This window comes from Vespa mandarinia, chromosome 17 (genome assembly GCF_050613455.1).
Source record: "Vespa mandarinia isolate Hongniang chromosome 17, ASM5061345v1, whole genome shotgun sequence".
Classification (NCBI taxonomy): Eukaryota; Metazoa; Arthropoda; class Insecta; order Hymenoptera; family Vespidae; genus Vespa; species Vespa mandarinia.
The window spans coordinates 4,207,938-4,232,500 of NC_140826.1; the positions used below are offsets into that span (position 1 = coordinate 4,207,938).

A 24,563-nucleotide genomic window follows, 5' to 3' on the forward strand; every position below is an offset into this window, starting at 1 on the left:
ATAGATTTATAGTATCTATGAATAATGATCGAACTGCCACCAAACGGTTATTAACTTAAAGTCTTCCAACTATTTTATCAACATATGTACGATCTTTTTCTCATTGATAAAAAACACGTTTAAAAAAGTTTCGAACGATGATATTTACTTTTTTATACTTTGATTTTTCTTCCATCTTTTATAATGAATTTTAATATTGGGCATCGTTCTTTTCAATCACCTGATTAGAGGAGAAATTCACAAAGCTATTTCCATGAGAACATCTGTGTTCAAACTTTAATCGGAAAGGTGCGTTTTAAAGATGGAGAGATCAAGTTTATTTTTATAAATTATACGAAAATTTAAATATAAATAATTAAATGTATATTCAAGATTTTTTAAAATATTATTTGCATTATAATATGACTGGTCAAATGTATATTATTGAAGAAAATTGATCATTATTTCGTTGTAATTAACGTGTAAAAACTTTCACGATGACACTGGCACCAAAGGACCTAACCAAACTATTAGATATTCTTGATGAGGAAAATATGGACACTAACTTGGAAAATCTTTGCAATCAGCTTCATCAAGTATTCTCCAAGGAAGATCGCTTTAAAGTTGGAATGACGTTACTTCTGTTACTGCAACATATTGATTTGTTACCAAAACATGGTCAACGAATAATGGCCTTAACAATGTTGTTTGATTTGTACAGAGGAGAACCATTAGCTTCTACACCATTTGCAACAGTTTTTGTTCAAGTGTTAAAACCACAAGAGGATACAACTAATGGTGTTTCGATAACTAATTTCTCAGGACATATTCCTGTACTTTCTGAATGTGAGAAAAACTTACTTATTAATTTGTTAGGATATAATCAAAAGGAAGTAATGAAGAAAACACCGCGCCAATTAATCGTAGATGATCTCTATTTTGCATCAACACCTCCAATAGACTTAACCAATTTGCAGTTGCAACTTGCCGAATATCATTCTGAACTTCCTTCCATAAGTAAATGCGGCAATCCAATTATATTACCAGATATGGATCACTCTAAGATAACAGGATCCGATAAAAAGATATTGAGAAACGTTGCAGAAAATCTTATTGTCGGAGATCCACCATTATGTGCTCAAAGTTATAGTCCTGAATTTTTAAGATTGGCTCCACCTTTATATCATTCTATCAATGAATTAGCATGGTTTAATGTCACAGATCCTTCTGAATTTACTGTGGAATATGATAATAGTATGTGTGTTTCCAATTGTGCTGGAGCTGAAGCACGTAGACTAATGGGTAAAGCTTTTAAAAGTGTTTTGACACTTCAACAACAACAGCATTTAGTTAATGAATTAGATAGGGATCCAAAACTGGTTTATCATATAGGTCTTACACCTGGAAAATTGCCAGATTTAGTAGAAAATAATCCATTAATTGCTATTGAAGTTTTATTAAAACTTATGCAATCTAGCCAAATAACAGAATATTTTAGTGTTTTGGTAAATATGGAAATGTCCCTTCATTCGATGGAAGTTGTAAATAGGTTGACTACCACTGTGGACTTGCCAACTGAATTTGTTCATTTATACATTAGCAATTGTATATCTACCTGTGAAACTATAAAGGATCGTTATATGCAGAATCGACTTGTACGTCTAGTTTGTGTATTTCTTCAATCTTTGATTAGGAATAAAATCATTAATGTTCAAGAGTTATTTATTGAAGTGCAAGCATTTTGTATTGAATTTAGCCGTATTAGAGAAGCAGCAGCATTATTTCGTCTTTTGAAACAACTTGAATCAGGTGACATAGGTGGATTAAATGCACCCCCTACAAAGAGCAAAATAGATATGTGTTAAGACAATACCTTTCTGTTAACATATTTTTTTCTTTAGTTAACAATCTGATTTTTTTTTCTTTTCATTTTGATTATATTAAATAAATATAAAAATCATGTTTTTGAGATATGTTTTAAAAATGACATACTCATAGAGTTTTCGAATCTATGTTAGAGAGATCCTGTATATTACTAATGCACAAATCTATATAATTATTTATTATATTTCTTCCAGCAATGACACATTGTATTTATTTAGATATCTTATTGTATTGTGATTAAATTCTATATTTAATGAAATTATTTTTATTTAATCACAGAAAATGAGTGAATATAGCCGATTGCGCTATTGTACAATTATTTTTACATAGTAAAAAAAAAAGGAAGGAATACCTGTTTTATATTGGCAGCCCATCATTAAGATGTTTATTTTATATTATTCTGTCATTTTCAAAAATGAATAATGTACAAAATACATATGTGCCATTATGTAACAATGTTCAATGAACAAGGTGTACACTTTTCTTAGCAAGTAGTAATTATGTTACTGTTTGTATATTTAGAATATTTTTAACTTGAATTATTACACATCTCAGTTGTATATTACAAAATAAATGTCTTTATATTACTTGTGTGTTTTCCAGTAACAATTTAAATTGATTGTATATTATAAATTGTTGTTTTACACAATTTAATACATAAATGTACAATGATATTTTGAACACACAGAAATTTATGATTTTACAAAGGATGTACATACTTATAATAATGTAAATTTCAAAAAAGCGCTTACTATGTTTTTTAAAGCTTGAACCATGAAAAGTACGATTAAAGGTATTTTTATGTTTCACCAAAGATAATATTAATTCACACAAGTCTTCGAATTTTTTGTCAAAAAAAGATTAATTCAATATAAGTTCAATTTTCATATATAAGATACAATATTTGCTATGTAAATAGATAAATAATTATCACAAACTTATATATGATCAGATTATTTTGCTAAAAATCCATATAGTATACATTATATATTATTTCTTATATTAAAGAAGAAAAGAAAAGAAAAAAGAAAAAAAGAAAAAAGAAAAAAATGAATATAAGCAATAAATAAATGTTTAAGAGGTAATTACATTTTGCATTGAGCTCATTTTTTGTAAATCTTATTTATTTGCATATATACACATTAGCATAATTATCTCCCTTTTATCAATATCCTATTATTTCTTCTTGTTAGATTTAATATTATAAAAGTTGACTGAGTAAAATTGCATTGCATATGAAATGCAATGTCTTTTTTTTTTTTTTTTTTATATATAAATTAATGGATTTGACAAAGGTTGTATATCATTATTGTAATGTAATAAAGTAAAAGGAATTAGATACCTTTGTTATTTATCTTCTCAGTCATATAAAATTACAAATAAATACCAACATATACTCTATTTTGTTTTGTATGAACTCTCAGTAACTTTAGGATATTCATTTAAATACCTCATCAGTAATGATATCAATTTCTTTTCAAAATATGTGAAATGTTTATATATATATATATATATATATGTTACTATATATCGAACAATTTCATAACTTGCTTCATATGTTATCTCTTTCATTATCTCTCATAGATTATAGAATTAGCTAGAATATTTAAACATTTCACATATTATGATTCTTATATTTATATTATAACTTCTTCAACCAGCTTTTATTCCACTGGTACACTCTATTTATTTAACAATTTTTCCTACGCGCGCTTCGGTTTTTCTTTTTTATTTTACACATGTTCAAATTTTATGTTACATCCTATATTATTTAACCAGTCTGAAATGGAATATAATCCCATTTCTTGTAAGTGTCTATATAAACAATCGTGGTATCATGAGACCTCTTCGAACTTTGTACAAAATATTTGATACATTTTGAAATATATTTGCTTGCATATAGATTATAAACAAAAAGCTAATATAAAATAAGTTCTCTACGTTTTTCATTTTGTTTTTATGTATACCTTTGCACGCTCTTCTCTTGTTCAATGCATTAACAAAATCCATATAAATAAGAAGTAACAGTATCTAATACATTATTTTGCAAAGATTTCTTTCCTATTATGTGAACATGTTAAAGATACATAAAACATAAAATATATTACATGCTACATAATTATCATAAATTTATAGAATTTAAACGAATATTTAGGTATTTTAAAACAAGTACTATATTCGTGCAGAAACTATTCTATATTATAATGATTTGATGATTCAATTCCAATTTCTTTGCTGTAAAATAAACCTGCTGTAAGAAAAGTCAAGTACCTATAAAGTTATGAAAATGAAATTTTTAAGAAAATATTAAATTTATCTATTAAATATATTGCATTCACTATTCCTCGGAAAAGATTAGTTTCAATATTATCAATTTAATTGGATTGCACCATCTTTTGTTTTCTTATTTTTCTTTTTAACAGCCTTAGTTTTAATTAAACTTTTTGTGCCTTTTCCTTTAGCTGTAATAGGTTTACCTTTTAAAGATTTCATTTGCATTTTTACATCTGTTTTAGACACTTTTTTGCTTTTTAAGCCTTTCATTTTATTCTCCTTCAATTTAACTTTGGTACTAGTTGCAACTGTAATACCGGACCTCACAGAAGATCCGGTTAGCTTGTACTAGGCTGCTGTTTTCACTTTTTTCTTCCTTTTCTTCTTTTTCTTATCATGATATAGTTCCTGTTTTTTGGTAATGCAAGATCTACAATACCAATTTTCATTTGCAGCTGGTTCCACTTGTAGTCCCACACATACCCTACAATTATCACAATAAAAAGTGAATTTATGTTATATATGAATATAAATATAAATATAAATATAAAAATTAATACAATACGTATTTTCAAACGTGAATATATAATTACTTACCAATGATACCATGCATCACAGTCATCACAACCGATCATGGGTGATCCATCATCCTGCTGTTTACATGCAGGACATATCCATACTTGACGACCTCCTTGATCCTGTAAAACTCATTGCATGACAGTAACGAAACTTGAAATAAACATAAGATAACCCAACCCATCTCTTGGAGATGCAATTAAAAATTTTGAATGTAAAAAGAATACAAACACTTATAATGAGTTAAACATTTTTATATTCATTCTTTTATGGAGTAGAATTTGTGTTGTGTTTTTTGTGTATTATTTTATTATTCCACTTTCTAAATAATCAATTGTTTTAATAGAACAATAAGTTCTGTAAGGAATCTTTATGAATATTAGTTCTTTTGAAGTATTTTTAGGTTTGTTAGTTCAAATAGTTGAAATATGATAACAGTTTGTTTAAATGAAGGATGAAATGATGTATGATGACATATAATCTGGTTTTCACTTGTCTCTTCTTTTCAATTATTAATAATTATAGAATAAAAAATCAAAGATAATATAATTACTTTACAATTAGGTTTCAATTAATTTCAAATAAGTTTTATATCTTTATCATAATTATAAAAAAATAGAAAGTAATTATATTATCATTGAATATTCATTTCTTTTATATAAATGTAGTTTCTTTTTCTTCATTGAAAATTTTTTGAAAAATTCTTTTATTTTTATGTGACCTATAAATATATCTTTTATAATAATATTTTTATTATATTATATGTGTTCCTTGTCTTATTTTAATAGGTGTATCATAATGTATGATATATTATTTATATAAAATTATCGAGCACATCATACTTCTAGTGCATAACAAACATTGCAAGAGCTGCTTTAAAATGGGAGTGAATGTACTCACCACTGTCGCGGTTGCTATTGTAGCCAACAAGAGACTGCCATTTTCTTTGTCTTCTTTAGCATCATCCTTTTTAGAAACTGCATCTGCTTTCACCTCTGTGTTGTTAAAACTGTTGGTTATATTCCTAACTGTCTTTCATGCTAGTTTTCATTATATCGTGCAAGCTGCATGCAACAACTGATATGTATTTAATTAAACATCTTATTAAAGTTAAATTCATATTTTTGTCATATTCAGAAAAATAGAAATTTTTTTCTTTTTTAGCAATTCTATTAAATTTTGTTTTTACTCGTAAATTTATTATCATTATGTTATGAATCTTTGTCTCTGTAATGTATTGAAATATGTAATACATGCTGTATATATGTATATATATATTTTTTTTAAATTATATGTGAAATAATAAATTATAAGGTTTATAACACTTTAAGCTTTCAACTTGTTCTAATTTCTCTAACACAAATTATTTATATGATGCATTAAGGCAGCCCTTTCTTCAGTAAAGAAAGAGAGAGTTATAAAAATCATGCACATTGTATTACAAAAGATACTATACCATATATAAAATACTGTGTGAAAGCATTCAGTGTGATTTGCAGAAACTAATGATCTAACTAAGTTAGAAACTTGAAAGAGACATACTCATACCATCCCTAGCTAGAATAAAAGGTATGAACAGGTATGTAAAGTGCTAGAGTAAAATATAAATAAGTTGCACCCCTATATAATTGGCTATAAAAGTGCATTACTATAAATAAGAAGAATTTAAATTATTATAAAAATGTGTGTATATTATATATATATATATACATATACATATATATATATATATGCATACACACTTTTGGTGCAATATAACTATAAATCCTATTTAAAAGAAAAAAGGAATTAGTTTAGTCCAAGTAACAAGTAACTTACATATTTATGATTGAAAATATGATATAAACGCGATAGAGATTTTAACGATAAAGACGAAGGAACTGTAGATATTTCTTTTTCTTTTTTAAATTACACAATCGTATTATACATTTTTTGTCTTTGACTGATAGAAGAAGAAGAGACAAGTATAGATCCCAAATATTCACTATAAAATTACAAATACAATTAAATGTATGATGATGTATTGATGAGGATATTGAATGTTGAATAATAATTCAAAATAGTTTGTATACCTTCCATTAGGTGAATGTTTAAACTTATTACCTAAAATTCTGCCTATTCTGCTAAGAAATAGTTGATTTTATGAAATGAAAATGTGTTAAGATGAATAATGTTGCAATCAATTATACACAAGACACACTTAACATTAAATTTACAGAAAACAATAATAACTGTGAAATACAATTATACTACTTTTTTTTACTGTACTATAGAAAGAAGAAGACAAGAAAAAAGAAACAGAAATAGAAAAATTTTTTATCTTTGAACATACTTTTAAAAAATAGATCTCTTTTTTTTTTAAAGAAAAAAATAAAATATAAACTTCAAAAGAAATCACATAAAATAGCAACATACATACGAAATACATGAGAATCTATAAAAAAAAAAAAAAAAAAAAAAAAAAAAAAAAAAAAAAAAAGAAAAAAAAAACTATAATATTCTACGTTTATATTTTTAACAATGTCATAGTGTGACAAAAGCATGACCAAATGAGAAATTATACCTTCACCACAAGTCATAAATGCAAAGAGAGAAAAAGAGAAAGATAGATAGATAGATAGAGAGAGAGAGAGAGAGAGAGAGAGAGAGAGAGAGAGAGAGAGAGAGAGAGAGAGAGAGAGAAAGAAAGAAAAAAGAGAGAGAGAGAAATAGAAAAAGAGAATAAGAGGAATAGGAAATTGGAATTTAAAGGGCAAGTAAAGATTGAGATAATACTGATGGGTTGGGTTAATCTTTCCATGTAAATAAAATTTTTTTGAATTATTTAATTTAGTACAGAGACATAGAATAATTTTTTTTATGAATTAAAAAAAAAAAAAAAAAAAAAAAAAAAAAAAAAAAAAAAAAAACCACAAACAAACAAAAAAGAAAAAAGTTAATTGTTAATTTATATTCAGTGAACTATTAGTCAAAGTATTAATATTAATATGTCATTATGTAGAGAAAGAAAACATATTATTATGAAATGCTTTTAAAAATATTTGCACAAATAAAGAGTATATTCATTAAAAATTTATCATAATTTAGAGAGAATCTATTTCTTATTATATTCAATTATTAAAGAAACTCTTATTATCATGTCTCCAATACTAAACACATAATTTTTTTCACTGATATTCATATATCATAATAAATGTACTTACATAGTAAAATGGTGGTGGTTGCTGTTGCGCAAGTAGAGGACTTGGGAGTTTAGGAGAAGGATCAAAGTGTGGTGGTGGTGTTGGATCTCTTTGGGATAGATTTTTAAACAGAGATTTTTTGGCTCGAGGAACTGTTGCAAGTGGCACAGTAGCAAAATTGAGAGAGAAAGAAGAATCTGTATGAAGAGCAGGGCTGCCATCTAATGTTCCCTCCTCTATTTTCTTACTTGCTGACTTTTGCTTCGGCGGCCGTGTTACCAATGCTGATATTTTGGCCAATTCTGGACTAGGTTCTCTTTTTATATCTTCATCTGGTTTTTTCAACAATGGCTTAATTGTTCTATAGAAACGATTAAAATATATTATATATACTGTTGTAACTATATATACACACACAGGTTCTTCAATATTATTTTAACTTACATTTTCTTCATTAATGTATTGTCTGGTGTAGGTGGTCTTGGAGATGCAGGTCCTATCTTTAATGTAATTTTTGGTACAGCTTCTGCATTTTTATCTTCTTTCTGTGTGGTATAATAAAATTTACGTTATAACAAGATAATTAATACGTTGCACTAATTTATAATGTAATCCTTGAAAAAAAAAATTCTTATATACTTTTAATAATACCAAATGCATTTTTCTTACTTCTTTCTCTTTCCTCTTTTCCTTCTTCTCCTTCTTTTCTTTTATTTTTTCCACTTTTTCCTTTTTATCAGCTTTATCCTTTTTCTCTTTTACCTTCTCTCCCTTTTCTTTATGTTTCTCTTTTTTATCTTTCTTTTTCTTTAATTTATCTTTCTTTTCTTTTTTATGCTCTTTTGATTTCTGTAAACATTATATTCGTAATGATATATATATATATATATATATGATGATATATATGTATATATATATATATATATGTATATATATATATATATATATACATAATAATTTTGTAAATACATTTGTAAAATAGAAAAAATTATTTTTCGAATGACATAGAAATAATGCAATTAAAAATTCATATTACTTAAATAGAATGTTTCATTAAAATTTACTTTATAATAGATTCTATAATTTCTATATTATTTCGATACACATCAATATTAATGTTACCTTATCAACCTTATCAGCTTTATCAATTTTAGATTTCTTTGAAGGTAATAATGGCACAACAGGTACAGGTGCAATAGGTATGATTGGTGCAGCAGGTGCAGAAACAATGGGCGGTGCAATTATATTTCCAGGAGTATGTGTAATTATCTCTTTATCTTGTTTAACCACCTTAATTTTATCTGCTTTTTCCTTTTCTATAGCGTCATATTTCATTATAGGGGGTATTATTTCCCTAGGCGATTTTTCACATTCCACGGGTTTTATTTTTGATAATGCAAAATCTTCTGGTTTTATAGTTGGATTAAGAAAACGGGGTGGCAAAGGCAAATTCGGCATTGCTGGATGTGGACCAGGTCCACCTCTTCCCAGAGGTAATGGAAACCTTGGAAATATTGGATGAGTAATTGGATGAGGTATTAGACCAGGAGCAGCTGGAAATGTTGGAAAGAATGGAAATGGTAATGTTGGAGGAAGATTTGGTTCTCTATGCACTGGAGGTTCAGGTGCTTGTGGAGTTTTGGGCCTATCCATTACATCTACTTCCACACCATCATTAGAAAGTTTTGTCTGAAATATAATAATGGCATTCATAATATTTTGAATCTTCTTTTCATAAATATATAAAAATAACACATATGGTACTTACCTTTTTTGGGCTTACACAACGCTTAGGGCTCCTAATTTTGGATTCTTTCTTTTTATTACTCTTCTCCTTCTTTTTCTTTTTCTGATCAATGGGAGTAGGAACATTAAGCTCTGGAGTTTTAGGTGTACTAGGAGTTCCAGGAGGTGACATATCATCAAACATATAGACATCTGAGGATGGACTTTGTATGTCAATCAAGTCACTATCTGGGTGAACATGAACGTCTGGTGTATGTGGTGTTTTCTTCTCTTCTTTTTTAACCTCCGTATCATTTTTATGAGCATGTTTTTCAAGGTTCTCATCAATGATTAAACCGGGTGAACTTTCTCGTGAATCAAGTTCTTTATGTTTGTGTTGCTCTGACGTTTCCTTCTCTTTGTCCTCTCTAGGTTTAGATATTTTTTTGAAAATATTTAATTTTTGCTTATCAGGTTCTGATGGTAGTTTATCGATATTATCCTCTTTTCTTTCAGGTAATGGTGGACTACTTGTTAAATCTATTACTTTTTCTGGTTTTGCTTTAAGTTGAATAGTTTTAGGTAATTTTGGACTACCTGTTGATTTTGATGGTATCAATTTTGGAGTTGACGGTCTACTGGAAGGACCTGCTAAGTTAGTTTGTGATTTACCACCACCTGGCTTTAATGGCTTTAATTTAGCTAACTCCTTCATACCGGCTAATTTTTTTATTTTACTATCATCTATCTTATCAGGTTTAAACAATTCTTTAGTCTTGTTTTTCTTTTTATTTTCTTTATCAAGCTTACGGTCCTCTGGTATTTTCTTTATAATCTTCTTTGGTTTTTTGTCACATTTCAGCTCAGGTGGAACCATAGGATAAGAACTTGGTTGAGGGGAATCTGCGCACGTTTGATGGGGTGTTCTTGCTTCTGGAAGTTTTCCTTCCCGAGCAGGGGATAAAAAACCAGATGTAGTCATCATTACGCTGTGTATCTCACGCAATGGTCTACCTTCTTCTAATATCTTTGCACGTTTCACTATAGGACTTTCAAAGGAAACAGGATCTCCTGGTCGTTTAAAAACCACTTGCGGAGACATCCTATGAGGAGAAACATCCACTGAACTCGGTGTTGATGTTCCATTCGAAGATGCTACATCTTGTACACCGTTTGTTAAACTTTCTGGCTTATCTGTCATGTATTCTTCTATAATTAGAAACAATATAATTGTTTTATTCAAAATATGTTTGCTTTGTTATCAATAATCCAACAAAAAAGAAAAAAAAAAAAAAAAAAAAAAAAAAAAAAAGAAAGAATTGTAATTACCTTCTGTATCAGGATACATAGCTGGTAAATGTTCATGAATATGTACAGATCTAGTAACTACTTCACGACTGCCTGGCTTTAGGAAATTTAAATGATTCTCACGTTTCATAGGAAATTTTGGTACAGCAATAGTACATGGAACTGAATCTACATTTTTAACATATTCTGCTAATTCTTGTATATCAATATTCATATGTTTAAAAGCTAATCCTAAATCATCAAGATTAGGTTCTATTCTTCCCACTGAAAATATGAAAATACAAACAATTATATCAATAATACATATGTTCATATATAAAGGATATTAAAATTATAATTATAATTTTGTACAAATTTATTCTATTTAAAATTACTTACAAACTTCTGCATATTGATGTGTAAATTTTGATATACGTAAAATATATTCTTCCATAAGATCTACCATAAATTCTAATGGTGTCGAATTAATTGAATGCCATCCGATAGTTTGGCAGATTTGGGCAACAACCATCCTTAAAACGGATCTACTGTAATCATCAGACATTTTCACAGCTGAAAGTAAAAGAAATAATATCTGGGTTATATATCTACTTAACAACAAACGTTAATGGAAGATCAAATTAATTATATCGTTAAATATTGCGAGATAAAATTTGTGTTAAATGAATATAAAGCTTACACAAATTGATGATAGAAATAGGTTAAATTAGATTTCCATAATGGATAATACTATATAAATTATACGAAGTCAAGAGGAAACTACGAAATCAAGAACCTACCCTTATTCGATACAAAAATGCGTGAAGTTTCTTTCGTTGTTGTAAATATAGCTTCGAATATCACATTTCTAACATAATATCTTAATCGCAATCAAAAATTAAATGAAATAATTCATTTTTACGTAAAATACACAATATTTGTTAAAATTGTAACACCACAAACAGTAGAAACTGCGAGGCGTCCTCGCCATTTTTTCCCCCCCCTACCTTCTTGTCCATGCTCAAGACATTCCACGACGCGTGAAACGAGACCACTGATCGTAGGAAAACGTCAGACGCAATCTATGCAATATCGAAGTTGTTGCATGATTAAACGTTGAAAGAATTTCATCCGTCGATCATAAATCTATCATATTATTTAACATTAACATTCTTTTCTCATCAGTTATTGCATTATAAAGAAATATCGGTTGGATTTAAAAAAAAAAACTTCAATCTTAACTATCGCTTGAATTTCTCTGCGTTCCTATTGGTCAAGAAAAAAACAACTCCCGCCTTTGTAGGCAACCATCTTTGATTGGGGAAAAAAAGAAAGAAAGACAGAAAGAAAGAAAAAGAAAAAAAAAAGAAAAAGAAAAAAAGAAAAGAAAAACAAAGTAATCAAATAACATTATTCATCATTGTTTCCTGAATATATGTTTAATTGAAAAATTAATATATAGTTCGTAAAACGTCACTTTTTCGCAAAACGTTTGGACCTAATTCTCTCTCTCTCTCTCTCTCTCTCTCTCTCTCTCTCTCTCTCTCTCTCTATTGGGTTAATATAAAAGTTCGTTTACAAATGCATCGTCGAAATTATTTGAAGACTCTCCTCTTCTTATCGTCCGTTATTCATGACGTACGTAGATTAGTCAAAAACGTATCTTATATAGACGTGATCTCAGTCATATAGTTCATAAGCCATTTTGTGAGTTGTTCAAGCAGCTGTGCAAAAATATTACTTATCATTTTTCTGTGAAATGTCAAAGCGCGATCGTCTATAACTAAGGAAGGATGTGCGCCAAATGCGTATGTGTGAATACGAAGTCATAGAATTGTTATGCCATAACATCAAAGGATTCGCGAAAATTCAGAATATTTCGCGAAACAAAGAACTCCTCGATAGCTTTTATTAACCTTGGCCTGGACGTCATAATAGTGAGTATTGTTTCAGAAGTTAAAAATAGTTCAGTTTAGTGAAAAAGCCCGTGATGCGATGGTGAAATACTTTCATATATCTTATTATCCATCTATCTATTGAACTATTCGTAAATGCCTATCCCGATATAGTTTGACATCTTCTAATATCTTAACTAAAACATTTCATTTTTTTTTATTTGATTTACATTTTTTTCTTTTCATTTTATTTTTATCAAATAACGCATTAACATTAAAACGATCATACAATAGCCCGATTTATAAACAACTTTCCATCTAAGAACAAATAAGAAGTGTTACAAAAAAAAAAAAAAAAAAAAAAAAAAAAGAAAGAAAAAAAAATCGATCCTCTCCTGATAACTTTCCTTTCGCCAACTGGTTATTTCATATACATAGAGCTTTTGTATAAAAAATTGTGAGTATGGTATTGTAGTAATTGATTGAATGATTATCTGTATATACATATATATGTATATACACACATAGGACAAATATATATATATATATATATGTACACGTATGTATATCATATATAGATATGAGGTTTTATTTTTATTCTTTTCTTTTTTTTTTTTAAATGATAATTTTTAAGTCTATACGTTTATAATGATAAAGAATGGATGCTACTTTCTCATATTATCTCTTTCGCCATTGTGATTAGTCATAACATTGATCTTAATGATATATAAGACAAACATATTTTCTTCATTATTGTTAGATTTATATTTTATAATGGAATAATTATTATTTCTAATTGGTAAGTTTTAATATACATGATCCTATATAACCCCTATTTTCTTCCTTGTGTTTATTATTATGATAAAGAATTGGTATTTAAAGTGAGTATGTGGAAGCTATACATTGGTTATATTATATAATTGTTAAAGTTGCCAAGATTAATTTTGGCTAAATAAAATAATAAATATTTAATGTTTCAGTATACTTCCTCTTGGTAACATAAAGTATGCAAGATGAGCGGGGATAATATTCAAAGTCATTCTGACCAAAATATCGAAGAGATAGAATTGTCAGCATTGCCTGTCTTTCCCAATGTGAGTAAACCATGCGTGAAAGTATGGATGGATAAAATGAGCAAAGGTGTGCTTTCACTTACTCACTTTAAAGAACATTGGAGAATTTGGGTTCCAAAGATATATAGTCCTGAACCAAATGGCAATTGTTTGGATTGGAGTTTCGATGAAGAAAAAGCACAAAAAATACTTTACAATACTTTGGAAGAATTTATTTGCAATGATGATCCACAAGTTGTATTAAAACAACTTAGTCAAATGGATAATCCTCCGTCCATATGTGGTAAAGTATTTAAAATGGGTGAACCAACATACAGTTGCAGAGAATGTGGTATGGACTCTACTTGTGTTTTATGTGTTGACTGTTTCAAACAGTCCGCCCATCGTAATCATAAATATAAAATGGGAACTTCAAGTGGTGGAGGTTGCTGTGATTGTGGTGACACGGAGGCTTGGAAGAACGAACCATTTTGCAAAATACACGTAGTGGGAACTCAATCGAAAGAAGCTTATGGGAATAAATTACCCGGTGATATCGCAGAAAGAGCAGTAGCAACTTTTGAGGCAGTATTGAAGTATTGCTATGAATTATTGTCATTGGAGCATACACCAGGATTACCATCTGATTTATGCGTTAAAGAATCCGACGAAGATCCATTGTCTTTATTAGCCACTACAGATACTTATTGCACAGTTCTTTTCAACGATGAGACTCATACCTTCGAACAAGTAATAAATACCTTAACGCGTATTTTAAAGTGTTCTCAAAGAGATGCCGTTGAATATGTAACGAATGTCGACAGAGAAGGCAGATCGGTCGTAAAGTGTTCAGGATTTCAACATTGCAATGAATTAAAAGCTGAAATTGAAAGATTTACATCAAGACATAGCAATCGAGCTTTAAAGGTCCTCGTAGTTCATGCTCATGTAATTGCTCATCAGACCTTTGCAATGAAATTGTTAAATTGGTTACAACAATTCATAAGTTTATGCGAAGGCTTTAGAATACTGTTTAGCAATGTTGCCCTTAATACAAAATTACCGGAGATATCGATCGTCGAAGGTATATTAATGAGAGATTCACAGTTATGGAAGTCCGCTAGAACAGCTTGGCACAGATTATTTATATCTGGAATGCTTATGGAATATGAAAGTAAAAAAGCTTTGGCTATAGTATTTACTTATAATTATGGTTCTGTTATGAAAGATTTCATAAGAGATGATCATGATCATTCGTTTTCAATTGTTTCATTGTCTGTACAATTATTTACGGTTCCCACTTTAGCTCATCATCTTATAGCTCATCACGATGTATTATTTATTTTGTTGAACACATTTATTTCTGAAAGTTCGCGTAGGTGCAATGCCGCGGGTAAATTAGAATTTGAAAGGAACACTCCCAATACATATTTTAAAAGAGCTCAATATATACTTTATGATTTAAGATATTTACTCAGTGCAAAACCAGATATTTGGACTGATGAATTAAGACGAGGATTTTTGCAAGGAATTTCATTATTATTAAAATTATTCTGCAGCATGCAATGTATGGATGCGGTATTAAGACAAGTTGGACAACATATGGAATATGAACCTGAATGGGAATCTGCATTTAATTTGCATATTAAACTTTCACCAGTTATTAGTTTAGCTCTTGAATGGTGTGGTTCTGATAGAATTGTTTTAATTAAAGCTTTCAGATTAGTCTTAAGAAAACTCTATGAGCAACCAGGAATTGAATCTGGTCTAGGTCAAGTCAGAGAGCTAGCAGATCATAGCGCGACATGCTTACAATACGACGTCTCTTCTGAACCAGTGTCTATACATCTTCCATTGTCAAGATTTTTAGCAGGATTATTTCTTTATCTCGAAAAACATAATTTACATTTTCAATGTCCCGAATTTATAAATCAAACAAAACCAACACCTGAGCAAATCATTGAGCCGGTATTAACGGCTCAAGCTATGATATCGCAAGTTCACGCTGGAATGTGGAGAAGAAATGGATATTCATTGTTGAATCAGTTGTATTTCTATCATAACGTGAAGTGTCGTAGCGAGATGTTAGACAGAGATATTATTTTACTCCAAGCTGGAGCATCTCTTATCGAGAGTAATGAATTTCTTATACATATTTTGAACAAGTGCAATCTTCTTAATTGGGCGAATCCAAATTTCGAGGTGAATGCATTAAAAAATCCAGAAGAAGATAGTATCAGGCAAACGATTAATTTGGTCGAGGAATTTCTTGGTTTGCTTATAACAATTATAGGAGAGAGATACGTTCCTGGTGTTGGACAAGTCACTGCGGATGATCGTTTGAAGAAAGAAATAATACAGCAGTTATGCATAAAGCCTCTTTCCCATTCGGAATTAAATAAAACTTTACCCGATGATGTACATCTCGAAACGGGCATGGAAAGAGTCATTCACGATGTAGCGGATTTTAAAAAACCGCCAAATACGTCTGCCGGTAAAGGTGTTTACGAACTGAAACCTCATCTATATTTGGAATATAACGTTTTCTTTTATCATTACACAAAGGAAGAATTAAGTAGATCCGAGGAAGCTCAGAGAAAACGAAGAAAAGCACTTGGAAAATTAGAATGTTGTCCACCACCAAAACTCCCGAAACTAACAGAAGTATTCAGTTTGGTTGCAAATCTTTTGCAATGCGATGTCATGCTCCATATTATGCAAACTGTATTAGAACGTGCCCTCACGTTTGTAGCTAGAAGTTTTTCAGAACCGCAAGTGCATAAAGTACTTCATCTTATAGGATATGCACTTCAAGAACAGGAATCAGGTTATTATCCTTTCCTTGTATTCACAGAGAGAGCTGCAAAATGGAAAATTTATAAATTATTGGAGGACTTGAAAAGTAGCCCTCGTATAGAAGCACATAAGGATTTACTTACTTGGATCCTTATTAAATACAGAGAAGTTGCTGGTTCTACCGCGATAGAAAGTACCACCACCACTACTGCTGCTTCTACGGTAGCTACCACAGAAAACGTCAGCGACGCGGAATCTAATAAAAATGGTAAAGAATGGAGAACGAAGATGGCAGCTTTAAAACGTGCTAAGATTATGACACAAATGGCAGCCATGCAGAAGCTTTTTATGAAAAAGAATGCAAAGTTATTCGAAACAGCAGCGTTAGATGCGAATAAGAGTAGCGAGCGAGGATCGGCCATGGATTTAACGGAATGTTCGGAAAGTTCATCGCCAGTTTCTGCCGGTAATAATCAAGGGAATAATTTACCCGAAGAAAAAACATACACATGCATTTTATGTCAAGAAGATCAAATTGTAACGGCAACCGGACCAGCAATGGTACTAGCTGCTTTTGTTCAACAATCTACTGTACTATGTCAATATAGAGGGAATACAGAAGAACCTGATCCGCTATATCTGTCAGCTAAATTAGGCGCATCGCCGCATACCAGCACGTGCGGTCATGTAATGCACGCACATTGTTGGCAAGAATACTTCGACAATGTACTTGCTAAAGAAAATAGACGTCCATACCGATTACGACAACCAGCAAGTTTTGACGTAGAGAAACACGAGTATCTTTGTCCTCTTTGCGAATGCTTGAGTAATACCGTTTTACCACTTTTACCACCTTTAGGCGTATTGCAATCCCGTCCTCAAAATCAACCAAATTTGACTTTCGAGATGTGGTTAGAGGCTATGAGGTTAACATTAGATTGTAAAACAAATGCAAGGTATCTAAAGACACAATCTTTTAACGATGTTCACGATCCCGTTTGTCGGTATTGTACAAGCGCAAAAATTCAGGATGCTCACATCATTGGAAGTGACAATTCCGTGGAGCATGACACATTCGCGTGTCCTATTAAAAGTCTTCACCAAGAATTTGGTACTGTTGGTGCTATCTTTGAATCTACTTACTCGCAATCTGGTCCATGTCTCTTAGATAATCTTGTAACAATGATACATCTATTTGCACAGGCGACATATACGAAAGGGTTTGGTGCTGAGCCATACGAAGCAGACTCCAGAGTGCCCTTGTTGGCCTGGAAATCAACGGCGTACACTGTCCATGCCATTGAATTTCTTATACGTGACATGGACAAACCCTTGTTAGGTGCTTTATCTTCTAGACAAAGAGACTGTTTGGAAGGCCTCGCTAGAATCTCGGCCATTTTACCAGCTACATGTTTAAACGGAGGTTGTGGAAGCCCAACGTGGCCAGAAAAAAATATTACCGGCAATCACGCGTTTGCCCTTCTAACGATATTGTTAGAAAATCCACCGGAGGGTCCGTCCATCTTAGAGTGGGATCCATTTGGTATTTTGATTCCACTGATTAATTCTCTTCCAACTCTTTTCAATACAAAACCAGATACTCCACCTCCGATAATAACAGGAGGTATATTTGAATCGCACGCATTGATGCTCGTATTCTTATCCCTAATAGTAAAAATTATACTGACAACTGATTTTAACGAGAGCATGGATATAGACAGCCAAGAAACGGAAGAGTCTACAAATTGTACCGTGATTTTGCCATTAGTTCAAGCTCTTGGAGTGAACATCGTTAATGAAACTGCCAGTGAATTATGGAGACGCATCAAAGAAGCTTGCTTACCATTTCTAAGATGTTACGCACTGTATTATCACTTTGTCTCAGATGTTCCAGCACCAGAGGAATTAACTAAACTAGGCGGCGATACGTATGAGAATATATGCGCGTATCTTGGATTACCGATAACATGCAACGAATTGTTAGCTCCCAAATTGGATATCATCATGCAGTTAATAGAAATATGGAAAAGTCATCCCACTGTCCAAGCTCACCTTGCCGGGACAAGTCCAGTCGTGATCATAAAAGAACCTTTAAGAGTTAATAAACTGGTAGAACTACCAGAGGATTATAGTGAATTGATAAATACAATATCATTATTTACTTGCCCTAACAGTGATCGGGAGGACTCGAGGAATCCTACCATGTGCCTCGTTTGCGGAGAAATGTTATGTTCCCAAAGCTATTGCTGTCAGACAGAATTAAATAAAACGATGGTCGGTGCATGTACTTATCATGCGACCAAATGTGGCACTGGAGTTGGAATGTTCCTACGAGTACGCGAATGCGAGATACTCTTTTTGAGAAGTCCAAATCGAGGATCATTTGTTTGTCCACCTTATCTCGATGAATACGGAGAAACGGATCAAGGTTTAAGAAGGGGTAATCCACTTCGGTTATGCAAAGAAAAATATAAGGAGTTGAATCAGATGTGGCTTGGACATGGATTGCACGAGTCTGTAGCAAGAGGCATTGAATCTTCAAATAACGTTATGACGATGCAATGGCAGCATCTATAACCGTTCTAAGCTTTCTCGTGGAATTTAGCTTGGAACGTTTAACTGAAAATCCACTAAATTTACATTTTAGCCATAAGTGAATGTAGCAGTTAGTGTTATCTTTGTTGATCATGTGCTCGATTCACTGCATGACACTGATAAAAATTATTTATTCTAAGAACATCATATAGATAATTTTGTATATTTAAGACAATTGGATGTTATCTCCCTATTGCGGCAGCGTTTCAACTTATTTCAGAGTTTACGGAATTTCTATTATTATGTAAATTAAAATACAACATTCTTCATAATAATTAACAAAATGTTGTATCGATTTTGTTGCTTGTAGAAATTAGTTTTGCTTGTACCATTACTACGATCTATCATTATCACTTTCATTATAAAGTTCTAATAATCTAAGAAAACATTGTGAAATATGTAAACCAATTTCTCACATAGGTAACGATCGATCATTTAAAAGGACAATTGTACGAAATTACTTACACGGTTTTCTTGTATAAATGCTACTATATAATTGTGTTTACAGATAAGTCGTAATACGGATTGTTACGATTTTCAGATCTTATGTTGGTTTCAGTAATGAAAAATGGATTATTACATTACAATAGATGGCTAGAAAAATAAAGATCGTTAATATTACAAGAATTCAAATACTTGGTAGAGAGTGAAATAAATAATGTGGCATAATCCCCGTCTTTTCATTGTTAGTCTTGGTAAAACGAAAGGAAACGGTATATTAGGTATTAGAAACTAATCTATCTTCTTATACCTTAACCAATGTTATCATTATGCTACGACATTCGTTATTTATTTTAACATTATATTCTTATCATTATATTATATAGCTTGCACAGTGGAGTTGGATAATATGCGTATACATATGTGTACCAAATGTAACGATACAACAATCATGTAAATATTTGCCGTGTTATCGCGGTCAATTCGATTGAAAAATGTAGTCTTTAAATATATATATATATATGTATGTATATATATATATATATATATATATATATATATATACACATATATATATATATATTTATTTATTAACGTAGTTGATTAGATGCTTGTCGCGGAGAGAAAAAAAAAGAAAAGAAAATGTTGACCTTTATTTCGTAAATCATCCTTTTAAATACATTTTGTGGTGTTATAATTTATTTGTAGAATACAGGATAATATATTGATTTACATCTTGTTACCAATGCTTATGTCTTTCAACTCTTATTATATATTCATTATTATATATAGATACATATATACATACATATACGTGCGCGCGTGCGTGTGTGTGTGTGTATATATAAACGGATACTCTTTTAATGTCGAGTAAAAGTTTGATATAAAAAATATGTATATTTCTTTAGTAGTCTCATTTTTACACAAAGTATATATAAATGACGGCCTCATTATTCCCTCTTCCTTCTAACGTTGTCGAATCATCACAGTCAAAAAAGAAATAATTGAAAGAAAATATTCGTTTAATTTATTTTCTTATATTCATAGATTAATTCCAACAATGATATTCCCTTTGAAGAAACGAACATATTTATCAAGTATACACGATTAATTTGATCGTACCGACGAGAATTCACAGAAGGATTTACAGGTTACAGACCAATCTCTCCAGAGGCACCAAAGAGATTTCGCTGAAGCGTTCCCTAGGTGAGCGAGCGACCGTTTCTATTGCAATCTTCTCTTTCGCTTCGACCGTAGGTATCGTTCCTACTTCCGAATGAAAATTAATTCCCTTTGAACTCGAGGGGTTCTCGCTTGGAAATATCGCAAGCAGCAGGGAGGGTAGTATCGCGTGTGGCCGGTGTATCGAGAGGTCAAGAACCGTCGGGGTTAATAGAGGAAGTCGATGAAGTTTGGTGACCACGTACTTAAAGGACACGTTAGCGAATCGGTTAGTATCGTTAGTTTGTGAATCAAATAGAATCAACGGGTAGCTTCTATCTTCCTTCTAATGCCTAAGGCGAATTTCGCTATGAAGAGAGAGAGAGAGAGATAGAGAGAAGATGGTTTACAGGGTTTTGCAAATGGATAAATATACATGTCCGTAGTTTAGCGAGCGGCAGCATGCGAGGACTTTAGTGTAGGATGATTGTGAAAGAGAGAGTAGGATGATGAGAGAGAGAGAGAGAGAGAGAGAGAGAGAGAGAAATACGAAGGGGTAGTTGGCACTGGACCGACGTTATCCAGCAGCCTGGGGAACGTCGGAATCCCCAACGCGGGCAAACAATCGGCTAATGATATGTAAATATGGCGGAGCTAATCAAGCGGCTGTGCCAACAGGCTACAGGAAGAGATGGCTTCAACCGCCACCACCATCGCTGCTGCTACTGCTACTGCTGCAACGCACCGAATGTCCGATCTCCCAATGCATTTATGCCACCCTCCACACATGTACGCCGGCGCAGCAACCCGTTCGCGTACATATTTAACGGTTGCACGTTAATTGCGCCCTGTTTACCCGTTCCACCTCCATCGCCATCGTCATTCACCACTACCAACACTACTCCCACTACTACTACTATTACTACTCTACCAGCATTATCTCTCGTACTCTCATTTATGCCTTACTCCACCTTCTCCTCGTCGTCGCACCTTTCACGTCGTTGCTTTTCTCCATCTCTAATGCGAACTGGCGTTTGATTTTAATTACTTTACTTCGAAGGCCCGGTACGCATCCTCTCGTAGTCGCAACAACTACCAGACTACTCCTGAGATTTCCCGTCACCTTTCTACTAAGTAACTTCCATGAAAGCATTTTAAACGAGATTATATCGGTCACGTCGTACGTTTATATCTTCGATCTTTAAGAATTGAAATCATTCGACAAAAATTCTAACTTTTCTTGAGACGATATTATTCATAGTCATTAGATATTCCACGATTACGTGTATCTTAATCAGAGTGTATGACCTTGCCTGTTGTACGTTGGTGCAATATCTTCTAGCGAGTTTCTTTCGAGACATGGAGTAAAGCTTTCGCGAAGCGAGAAAGAACAGACGCCACGGGTGTTAAGACGTCTGACAGTTGTATAAGGATAAAGCTTCGCAAGCTGAGTGCTTTTATTTGTCGCACGGCGGCTCGCAAGCCCGTCAGTGTTTCTCCCACCATTTCTAACTCTCTTAGATCCCTTTCTCCTTTTCTCTTTCCTTCACTTCCCCACTTCACGCCTTATGCCATTCGTCTGCGTGCCATTATTTCAAATCGATTCGCTTTTGTTTGTTGACTCCATTAGAAGACTCTCCTCTTTCGCTTTCCCCCACCTTCAAACTTGTCCCCACCATTTCCGGTTGCTCCATTCACGAGCGCTTGCGCACGGTCATTCTTCTCTGCATCGTGTTTCCGCAAGATCCGTGTTTAGAAGCTCTTGATTCCCTTTCGATACAAACATTCATCTCACCGTTTCTCTTTCTTTCAATGAATTATATCCTTACATTTACTTTTTCAATATATGTTTATCAGAGAACTTTGACGAATGTCATCCGTTCTTAATTCATTTCCTTTTCTTTTCGTAAAAGGAGGACCTAGGACGGAACTGTGTACCGATCTTTACCGGAAAACGACAATTTGTTTGAGAATTCGATTCGAAAGCGATGTCTCTCCTTCTTCCTCGCACAACGGAAGCGTCGTGGGCCGAACGTAAATTTACCGGGCAAACCAGCATAAACAAATTACCGTTTACGCGCAAATATTGGCGTCGTGCCCGACCCAGGCCGCTCTCTCTCTCTCTCTCTCTCTCTCTCTCTCTCTCTCTACCTCTCTCTCTTTCTCTTGCTCTCAGTCTCACTCTTCGACCACTGAAATGTTAGTATTATATTTGAGGCCGGAAATGATGTGCGGTCTATGTATTTCCTTGATGGTACATCCCACCGAAAGAACATCATCGAAATTTTATACTCCGTTAATCTTTGTCATGCCACCTTACCAATTTAGTTTAGAAAGTTTATCAAATTGATTTATTGATTCTTTTAAGATTTTCAATTTGTCTTTACGATTAGTTTTATTTTAATCATGAAAAACTCTTGGACTAGCATATAAATTGATACGAAATTAGTTCGATGGTTGGACATTGATTAAGGGTAATCATTGGAATTAGAGTAAGTTGAGAGGTATGGCTCGATACATATGCAAACTTCGATCGAAGGTGACTAGTCCTATATGAAAACACGTTGCAAACGGCCGAAATGAAAATTCCAGCCGTAGGTGCACGTGCAAATACCTAAGGGTCGCGAATTCGTAGATACGCATTTCCTCGTGCACCTGCTCTGCGTAATGCATGCTAAACATGCCAGGTAATTAACGCGCGTATTACACCTACTTGTATGTTACCCTCCGCGTTTCGAGCACTAATTGCAGTCATCTGCGATACCGTTGATCGATCCAAGTTTCAGGCTCGTGCCTATAGTCAACTCTCTCTCTCTCTCTCTCCCTCTCTCTTTCTCTTCGATCGAAAGCCAATCAAAAGCCCGAATATCGTGCTTGATTATTTATGATGTCTAGACTTATCACGAAGGATCGGTGAATGACCGTAGGTACATGATTATTCGTGGTTATTTCGAACGAAATCTATTGAGTACGAATTAACAATTGATACGTCAATTATTTATATTACTTTTTTAATTCGATTTGTATAGATGTATGGTATATAATACAGTAACGTAGAGATGGCAAGAGAGGTAGGGGAAACGAGACATGTGGGATCATCCTTGCTTGCTCACGATTCAACGTTGAAGGTTCCATTAAATTGGCCTAATCGTCGGTGACCCACGAGAGAGAGAGAGCCCGCATCGGTCTTCTTGATCCTAAATAACACTTTCATAGGACAAGTATGGGGGCCAAAGAAATTCTAATCAAAGGTATATAGGCTCGTCGTGGACGTGTGTGGTAAGACTCGGTTATACGGGTATCTCTCCTTGTCCGTTACTTTGTATAGTTTCTTTCGCGCGGTTACTTTGATATACTCCTTACTCTTTTAATTTACATTGTCAGGGATTTAAGAATCAATTTATTTAGGATATAATTTTTTTTCATTGAATATTGGATGAGAAAGAGAGGATTAAATTGGGCACAGATTCTTCAAAGTAAAGTAACGACAAGGTAGGTAGGTAAAAGTAGACACCACCAACGCATCCCTTGCGGTCCTTTAACGATAATACATTACTTTGGAGTTTTCCCAGAGGTTGCGATTCCGGTTACGTTTGCTTGTCACTTGCAAATAGAAAGAAAGAAAGAAAAATCTTGAATCCTCTGCGAACTCATCCGACGAGATTTAATCATTTTTTGTTTCGAGGAGATCGATTAGTATAAAAAATAAAAAAAAA

General features: G+C 32.3%; 3 protein-coding genes across 3 annotated transcripts; 2 read left to right on the forward strand and 1 right to left on the reverse strand.

Moving 5' to 3' along the window:
- Positions 1–140: 140 nt before the first annotated feature.
- Positions 141–2,750, forward strand: Not11 (CCR4-NOT transcription complex subunit 11). Its single transcript, XM_035870485.2, has one exon. The coding sequence runs from the start codon at positions 477–479 to the stop codon at positions 1,842–1,844; it is 1,368 nt and encodes a 455-aa protein (XP_035726378.1). The 5' UTR covers positions 141–476; the 3' UTR covers positions 1,845–2,750.
- Positions 2,751–2,951: 201 nt separating this feature from the next.
- Taf3 (TBP-associated factor 3) lies at positions 2,952–11,972 on the reverse strand. Its single transcript, XM_035870480.2, has 10 exons — positions 11,708–11,972; positions 11,307–11,480; positions 10,950–11,192; positions 9,664–10,829; positions 9,018–9,584; positions 8,565–8,744; positions 8,340–8,440; positions 7,917–8,256; positions 4,735–4,835; positions 2,952–4,621 (listed from the first exon to the last, which is right to left on the reverse strand). The coding sequence occupies exons 2-10, from the start codon at positions 11,470–11,472 to the stop codon at positions 4,486–4,488; spliced, it is 3,000 nt and encodes a 999-aa protein (XP_035726373.1). The 5' UTR covers positions 11,473–11,480; positions 11,708–11,972; the 3' UTR covers positions 2,952–4,485.
- A 590-nt stretch (positions 11,973–12,562) lies between these two features.
- On the forward strand, positions 12,563–20,206 carry Ubr1 (Ubr1 ubiquitin ligase). The gene is made up of 2 exons (XM_035870336.2): positions 12,563–12,844; positions 13,783–20,206. Exon 2 carries the CDS (start codon positions 13,816–13,818, stop codon positions 19,225–19,227), a length of 5,412 nt encoding a protein of 1,803 aa, XP_035726229.1. The 5' UTR covers positions 12,563–12,844; positions 13,783–13,815; the 3' UTR covers positions 19,228–20,206.
- The last annotated feature ends 4,357 nt before the right edge of the window (positions 20,207–24,563 follow it).